Source organism: Carlito syrichta, unplaced genomic scaffold (genome assembly GCF_000164805.1).
Source record: "Carlito syrichta isolate Samal-C Ts95f unplaced genomic scaffold, Tarsius_syrichta-2.0.1 Scaffold314997, whole genome shotgun sequence".
NCBI lineage: Eukaryota > Metazoa > Chordata > Mammalia > Primates > Tarsiidae > Carlito > Carlito syrichta.
In genome coordinates, this window is record NW_007259093.1 from 218,255 (window position 1) to 227,430 (window position 9,176).

General features: G+C 37.1%; 1 protein-coding gene across 4 annotated transcripts in view; it reads right to left on the reverse strand.

Annotated features, from left to right (window-relative positions):
* Positions 1-9,176, reverse strand: part of BRCC3 (BRCA1/BRCA2-containing complex subunit 3) — an 81,176-nt gene that overhangs the window by 50,913 nt on the left and 21,087 nt on the right. For all 4 annotated transcript variants that reach the window (XM_021706025.1, XM_008072254.2, XM_021706024.1 and 1 more), the window contains 2 exons: positions 8,672-8,760; positions 7,241-7,296 (listed from right to left, as the gene is read on the reverse strand). In XM_021706025.1, the coding sequence (XP_021561700.1) occupies positions 7,241-7,296; positions 8,672-8,760 (145 nt within the window). The remainder of the gene's footprint in view (positions 1-7,240; positions 7,297-8,671; positions 8,761-9,176) is intronic.

A 9,176-nucleotide genomic window follows, 5' to 3' on the forward strand; every position in this document is an offset into this window, starting at 1 on the left:
GCATCCTCGCCAGCCTCTGTTGTTGTTTGTTTTATTAATGATGGCCATTCGTACTGGGGTTAGGTGGTAACTCAATGTGGTTTTGACTTGCATTTCTCTGATGACGAGTGAGGATGAGCACTTCTTCGTGCATCTGTTGGCTGCCCATATATCCTCTTCTGAGAAATGTCTATTCAGGTCTTTTGTCCACTTTTTAAAGGGGCTGTTTGCTTTTTTTCCTTTTGGCACATCTGAGTTCCTTGTTGATCCTAGATGTTAGGCCTTTAACTATACAGTTACCTTTTTGGTGTTATTTATTTTTGTGGATTCAAATTACTGTCTAGTGTCCTTTCATTTCAGCCTTAAAGACTCGCTTTAGTATTTCTTCTAGGAAAAATAAAGAACTTTCTCAGTTTTTGTTTATCCAGAAATATCTTAATTTCTCAGACAATCCTCTCACCTCCACCTCCCAAAGTGCTGAGATTACAGGCATGAGCCACCACGCCCAGCAGCACTTCAAATATAATCAGATCACTGTCTTTTTCTCCCCTAGTTTCTGATGAGAAATTGCTTCCCATTCTTACTGAGGACCCCTTAGATTTAATGAGTCTCTTTTCACTTGCAGTTTTCAAGATCCTCTTTGCTTTTGGCTTCCAAGCTTTGATTATGTGTCTTGATGTGAATCTTGAGTTTTTCCACTTAGATTTCTTTGAGCTTCTTGGATGTGTTGATGCAGGTCTTTTGTCAAATTTGAGAAGTTTTTAACCATTATTTCCTCAAACATTTTTCTGCCCTCCTTCCCATTTTCCTCAGTGACTCTGATTATAAGAATACCAATATATCTAATGGTGTCCTACAGGTCTCTTAGACTCTGTTTATTTTTCTTTATTCTTTTTGCTTTCTGTACCTCAACTGTGTAATCTCAATTGACGTACATTCAAGTTTTCTGATTCTTCTGCCTTCTCAAATCTACTGTTAAACCTCTCAAGTAAATTTTTCACTTTAATAATAGTAACTTTCAGCTTTAGAAGTTCTATTTCCGTTTTAAAGTTTCTGTCTCTTTAGTGACATTCGTTATTTGATATACTGTCATTCTCATGGTTTTCACTAGTTCTTTGTACATGATTCACTTTAGCTCACTGGAAATATTTTAAATAGTTAATTTAAAATATTTGTCTAGTAAACCCAGTGTCTGAACTTCCTCAGACACAGGCGCTATCAACTTTTTACTTTTATTTTTCAAATTTACTTTTTAATTAACATATAAAATTATGTGAATTTATAATGCAAAATATTCATTTTTGAAATATATCAACCTTATAAAATGGTCAAATCTAGTAAATTACAAAGGCATACCCCACAGTTATCACTTTTGTGCTGAAAACACTTAACATCCATTCTTCTTGCATTTTTAAGAATACAACATAGCTCATTAACTATAATCACCATGCTATACAACAGATCTCTTAAAATTATTCCTATTTAACTGTAATTATGTATCCTTTGACCAACATCTTCCCAACTCTTCTCCCCGCTAGCCACCCCAGCATCTGGTAACCAGCATTCTACTCTAAACTTCTATGAGATCAACATTATTAGATTTCACATGAGTGAGATCATACTATATTTATCTTTCTGTGCCCAGCTTAGTTCACTTAATATAATGTCCTCCAGTTGCATTCAAATGACAAGATTTCCTATTTTTTCAGCACTTGAATAGAATTCCATTGTGTATATATACCGCATTTTCTTCAACCATCTATTGATGGACACGAGTTGATTCTATGTCTTGGCTGTTGTGAATATGCTGCAGTAAACATAGAAGTACAGATATCTCTTTGACATACCGATTTCATTTCCTTTGGATATATACCTAGTAGGACTGCTGGATCACATGGTAGTCCTACTTTTTATTTTTTGAGGAACTTCCATACTGTTTTCCATAACGGCTATACTAACTTACACTCCCACCGTCACTGTGCAAGGGTTTTTTTTCCCCACTCCTCATCAACTGTCTTCTGTCTTTTCTGACAATTGCCATTCTTATGAGAGTGAAGTATCCCTCATAGTGGTTTTGATTTGTATTTCCCTGATGATTAGTAATGTTGAGTATTTTTTCATAAATCCATTGGCCATTTGTATGCCTACTTTTGAGAAATGTCTATTTAGGTCTTTTGCCCATGTTTTCATTGGGTATTTGATGTGTGCTATTGAGTTGTTTGAGTTCCTTATATATTGTGTGTATTAACTCCTTATCAGGTGTATAGTTGGCAAATATTTTGTCTCATTCTATAGGCTGTCTTCTCACTGTTGATTGATTGTTTTGCTGGGTAGAAGATTTTTAGTTTGATATAATCCCGTCTGCTTGTTTTTGTCCTATGCTTTTAAGGGCATATCCAAAATAATCATTGCCTAGATCAATGTCATGGAACTTTCTACTTATGGTTTTGTTTATGAATTTTGACAGTTTTTTGGTGGTGTCTTTAGGGTTTTCTATCTATAAGATCATGTCACCTGCAAACAAAGCCACTGTAACTTCCTTTTCTATTTGCATGCCTTTTATTTTTTTTTCTCTCGCCTAATTGTTCTGACTAGGACTTCCAGTACTATGTTGAGTAGAAGTGGTGACTGTGGGCATCCTTGTCTTTTTTCAGATCTTAGAAAGCTTTAAACTTTGTCCTGTTCAGTATGTTAGCTGTGTGTTTATTATATACAGCTGTTATGTTAAGGTACATTCTTTCTATACCTAATTGTTGAGAGTTTTTTTTTTTAGTTGGAATCTCACTCTGTCGCCCAGGCTGGAGTGCGGTGGCACACTCCTGGCCATGGCAGCCTCGATCTGCTGGGCTCCGGTGATCCTTCCGCCTCAGCCTTCCAAGTAGCTGGAACTACAGGCGCACACTACCACGCCTGGCTAGTTTTTGATTTATTGTAGAGACAAGGTCTCGCCAAGTTGCCCAGTCGGTCTCGAACCCGCAGGCTCAGGCAATCCACTCACCTGGGCCTCCCGAAGTGGATAGTTTTTATCATGAAGAGATGTTGAATTTTGTTGAATGCTTTTCCTGCATCTATTAAAATGATTATAATTTTTATCTGTCCTTCATTCTTATTATGTTATGTATCACATTTATAGATTCTTGTATTTTTAACCAACCTTGCACCTCTGGGTTCAATCCCACTTGATTATGGTGAATAATCTCTCTCATATGCTGTTAGGCTTAATTCTGTTGAGAATTTTTACACCTTTATTCATAAGGGATATTGGCCTGTAGTTTTCTTTCTTTTGTTGTGTCCTTATTTGGTTTTGGTATCAGGATAATGCTGACCTCTTAAAATAAGTTTGGAAGTACTTCCTGCTCTTCAGTGTTTACAAAGAGTCTGAAAAGAACTGATATTAGGTCTGAAAATGTTTGGTAGAATTCAGAACTGAGGCCATCAAGACCTGGGCTTTTCTTTATGGCAGACTTTTAATAAAAAGTCTGATTCCTTCTCCTTACTTGCTATTGGTCTGTTCAGATTTATTAATTTCTTCATAACTCAATCTTGGTAGGTTGCATGTGTCCTGGAATTTCCCATTTTTTTCCTATTATCCAATTTGTTGATGTACAATTGTTTATAACAGTCTCTTATGATCATTTGTACTTCTGCAGTATTAGTTGTAATGTCTCCTTTTCCCCTCTGGTTTTGTGCCTCCTCTTTTTTAAAGTCAGTATATATGTTTGTTAATTTTGATTATCTTTTCAAAAAATCATCTCTTTGTTTCACTAATCTTTTATGTTGTTTTTCTAATCGTGATTTTGTTTATTTCTACTGTGATTTTTATTATTTTCCTCCTTCTACTAATTTTGGACTTAGTCTGTTTTGTTTTGTGTTACTGGTTCCTGGAGGTACTGCATTAGGTTGTTTACTTGGAAACAACAAACCCTGGGAGGAGGGTAGGATCTTATTTCAAGACATGTCACATTATAACGTTCAAAATGTTCAGTTTTAACAAAAAAAATTATGAAGCATCCAAAGCAACAAATTACGGCCTATACAGAGAAAAAAGAAGCTAATAGCTTGTTACTTATTATATCTGATTTTGTTTCTGTGTATAGTGAGTTTTCTGAACTAAGTGTTACAGTCTGTATTCTTTGTTATGTGTGGCCACTGAAGTCTCTGTCTTAATTTAGTGGCTATCTGGTGATTCAACAGAGATTTCTTTAAATGCCAAGATTCTGGTTTGTTTTTCCTTGATTAAGCATTTTCCTCGTTGCTCTAAAGCTTTGATTAGTTTCTACACAGTTGATTCTGATAGTTCTTGCCAGATTATTTACTATTTTTGTGCAATACTGGGCTTTGAAGGCTTCTTTTTTTAGTTGGAATCTCACTCCATCACCCAGGCTGGAGTGCAGTGGCATGCTCCCAGCTATCGCAGCCTCGACCTGCTGGGCTTCAGCAATCCTTCCACTTCAGCCTTCCAAGTAGCCTGAACCACAGGTGCATGCTATGACACCTGGCTAATTTTTTTTTTTTTTTTTTTTTGAGTTGAAGTCTCACTCTGTCGCCCAGACTGGAGTGCAGTGGCCGCTCCCGGCCACCGCAGCCTCGACCTGCTGAGCTCCGGTGATCCTTCCGCCTCAGCCTTCCAAGTAGCCGGAATTACAGGCATGCGCTACCACGTCCGGCTGAGTTTTTTGTTGTTTTTTTTTTTTTTTTATTATAGAGATGAGGTCTCGCTGCCCAGGCGGGTCTCGAACCCGCGGGCTCAGGCAATCCACTCACCTCAGCCTCCCAAAGGCGCGGGATTACAGGCTGAGCCACCGAGCCCGGCCTAATTTTTTATTTATTGTAGAGACGAGGTCTCCCCAAGTTGCCCAGGCTGGTCTCGAACCTGCCAGCTCAGGCTATCTATTTGCCTCGGCCTCCCAACATGATGGGATTACAGGCTGAGCCACTGAACCCAGCTGGCTTTGAAGTTTTCTACTATGCTATTTTTGTTGATGTTACTACCTCTCTTCACTTTATTAGTCAATCTGTTTTTTTCTCTCTTGTTCAAGCTAGATAATTTCTAGTTACCTATTATCAAAGTTTACTGATTTCTTCCTCTGTCATCTCCATTCTGCTATCAAGTTCATCCAGTGAATTATGTATTTTGGTGATTGTATTTTTCCACTCTAAAATTTGCACTTGGTTCTTCATGTCTTGCACTTATTTGTTGAGATTTTCTATTTAAACATCGGTTGCAAGAGTGTTTACAATTGTTTTTTTAAAACATTTTTGTAATACAGGTCGAGCATCTCTAATCTGAACATCCAAAGTCCAAAATGCTCCATTATCCAAAATTGAGGGCTAACATGACACTCAGAGGAGATGTTCACTGGAACATTTTAGATTTCAGATTTTCAGATTAGGAGTGTTCAACCACGTACATATAATGCAAATATTCTGTAATCTGAAAAATTCCTAAAGCTGAAACACTTTTGGTCCCAAGTATTTCAGATAAGGGATACTCAGCCTGTAGTTGCTTCAAAGTATTTTTCACACGATTCCTACATGGGTGTTATTCCAGTGTTGGCATCTGTTAATGTCCTTTTCCACTCAAGTTAATGTTTTCTTAGTTCTTCACATACTAAGTAACTGGAAATTGTACTTTTAGTATTTTCCATATTATGTTGAGCCATTGGCCCTTATATTCTATGGAGAATGAATGTTGTTATTTGTTTTAGCACACAATTCACCTTGTTAGGTTCAGGTTAAAACTCCCACAGCCTATTGTAGGCAGTGGTTTCAGCTCAGTTTTGAGAACCTTTGAGTGTCCTTTGGATCTTTCCTGTGTACTTACCACCTAGTGGCCTATCAGTTCATTCTGTTTTCAGTTATGTTCATTAGAATCAGATCTATGGATATATTGCTCAAGGTTTAGCCCAGAAATTATAAACAACTTTATGAAGTTGCTTTATCGTGCTCCTCTCTTTATGTGATTTCTTGTACCCCTTTGTTCTCGTGCCAGAAACTTGGGACTCTAGGTACTCCTCTATTTTATGGTTTTCCATAGTTGGACTTGTTTATACACCAAATTCATTCTTAAATCCAAATCATCATCATTATATCGCCATCATTAGCAGTAACAGCAGCAGCATCAAGAGTTCTTCTAATAGTTAATAATAACAATAATAATAATGAAGTGACTGGGAGGAAATAGGACAACAATTGCTAAGACTGGTGTCCCAGAGCATGATATTTCAAGTCTAGTATTTAGTGATACCTGGATGAAATGGCTGGCTCCCAACCTACTCACCCTAAAGTGAAGCTTCCTGTTGACAAGCCAAGGTCAAAAATAATGAGCGACCCCCTACTCCTTCATACCCACTTCCTCTCTGCTGAGGTGGCTGATGTGTTTTCTTCCAGATATTTCTGTGTATTTACAAGCAAATATGCAGGTGTGTTTATTTATCTATTTCTTTTCCACATCTTTACACAAATGGTAGCATACTATACACATTGTTCTTATACCCTGCCTTTTTCATTTAACAATATATCTTAGAGATATTTGTATATTACTACCAAGTTTCCTCATAGTTGTTTTTTAAGCTTCATATTATTCCAGTATATGAATGTATCATAATATATTTAATCAGTTCAGTACTGACAAACATCTAAGTTTTCCCCTATTCTTTGCTATTTCAGATAATGCTATAATTACAAATTGGCAAATGTAAGAAAAAAATTAAGACAGTCTTTGCTTCCATCTCCCAATGAGACAATGAACTTAGCATTCATCTCTTCATCCTCAGTACCATGGTGCTTGGCATATAGTAAGTACTCAATTAAGATGTGCTAGTTTAAATTGAACTGAATTTTAATAAGGAAACTGATCTATAAAAACACTTCAATGAGATACTCTAATTCTGAAATGAAGTTTATGGCACAGCAAAGACAAAAATCTATACAAATCTGTAATAGTCTGCATCCTCGGTCTTTGTTTTGTGATTCACCAAAGAAAGGAAAAATAGCAGTGCAACCCAGTTTAGTTAGGTGTAAGAAAGGAAATGTGGAGAAGGACTGTGAAGATGCAATTACAGTGAAGAGACTGCTTATATGATCCTAGCTTTTCAAGATCCCTGTATCCAAGCTGGTAAAGAAATTCTAACTCCTCATAGAGGGAGTAATGAGTATATGTAGAAACACAGAGTTCTTAATGTATTACTAACAAAAAAATAAAATGAAACATAACAATAAATTCCCTGAATTAGAGATTAGCTAAACAACACATACTTACTCTGAGCTCTTTTGGGCCTGTATGGATTGGAAGCAAGTATAGAGTACCCGGCCAGTCTACCAAAAAAAAAAAAAAAAAGAAATGTTACACAAAGAAGGATAATACTGAGAAAGGCATAGTGATTTAGTAGACCCTGACCTAAAACCCAAGGGCACCTCTAGAAGCAGAAAGTTAAAGAGATTCCAAAGATGGACTATGTCATCAATCAATTTCTGTAAAAAGGATCATGTTCTCAGGCAACATAAGATGGCCACAACCAAACATCTGCTCTTGTGATAGCAGAGGATTGTCAACAACATGAGAACCAAGAAACTAAGAACCTGAACATTCAAACTGCTATGTTAAAAGCTGACAAACATATTCAATGACTATTTATGATGATAATAAATAAATTTATAATGACAAAGCTGAAAGCATTTCAAATGATGCATAAAGTTCAAGGTACTAAATTTTAATGTTTCTGGAAAAGAGTGATTTTATGGAAAATATTCATTATTAACACAGATTCTGAGAATATAACTAATGTGCTAAATGATAGGACACTCCTAGTATTCTTGCAGAATTCGTACCTACAATGTCCAATAGTCATTTTCTTTTTGTCTAAACTGACATAATGATAACCTCTTTACATAAGCATAAAATGCAAACAGAATTCAAATAGACTAGCCATTGATCAAGCTGCTTAACCTCTCTGAGCTTCAGTTTGTTCATCCATAAAATAGTCCTTGCAGACTTATTGTCAGGGTTAGAGCATATTTATGTAAAGCATCTAATAAGTACATGCCATACGATAGGTGAAAAGTGGTAGCAGTTGTTACTATTATTAGCCATTAAAATATATACAGCATCCAACCACTTGTCATCATCTCCACTGTTATCACCATGGTCATACTTTCTTCATTACTGCAATATCTTCCTAACTGGTCTATTATCAACTCTAGTAGCCAGAGAGATCCCATGAAAACATAAAGTCACCCTCCAGTGACTTTCCAACTCAGAGTCAAAGCCAAGGCCTTACAAGCTCTGGCCCTAGTTACTTTTTGGGCCTCATTTAGAATGACCAAATGAGTTATCATCCAAACTGGGACAGTTCCAAGAAGGAAAGATAATAGGGTAAAACGGACTGACAGGCAAACTGGGATGTATGGTTATGGTCTTCCTCACTCTGTTGCAGTCACACCAACTTCCTCAGTGTTCCCTAAAGATGCCACACTCACCTTAGGGTCTTTGCACTGGCTATTTTCTCTGCCTGGAACACTCTTCCCCCAAGAAATTCACAAGACTTGCTCCACCTTCTTCAGGTCCTGACTCAATGTCCCCTTTCACCGAAACCTTCCCTGACCACCCTACTAAAATTACAAAGAGATTTTTCTCAATGCTGTATGTGTGTTCATATATACACACACACATACACACACATATACAAAATACCTTTGTGTTTTTATCTTCTATGAAACAGGAAAATATAAGTCCTACAAAGCCCTGATCCATCATCTGGTACATGGCTTGTGTACGAACATCTGAAAATAAATAAAAATAAAAATCTGCTGTCAATAAACTGTATCTCACAGACTTGAAGATTTAAAAATAATAGTGGCATATAATCAACACAGGATTCAAATTCTATAGGCATAACAGGCATATGTCCTAAGAACAATATGAATGTCAAAGTATAAATGCTTTGCTAGATTGGGGTAATACTATGGAAAGTCTGCCATTAAATAATAAAACTTGCCGGGCTCGGTGGCTCAGCTTGTAATCCCGCACTTTGGGAGGCCGAGGTGAGTGAATTGCCTGAGCCCCGCGGGGTTTGAGACCGACCTGGGCAAATTGACGAGACCTCATCAAAAAGATCAGCCTAAATCAAAAAGATCAGCCAGGCATGGTAGCGCGCGCCTGTAGTTCCAGCTACTTGGAAGGTTGAGGCGGAAGGATC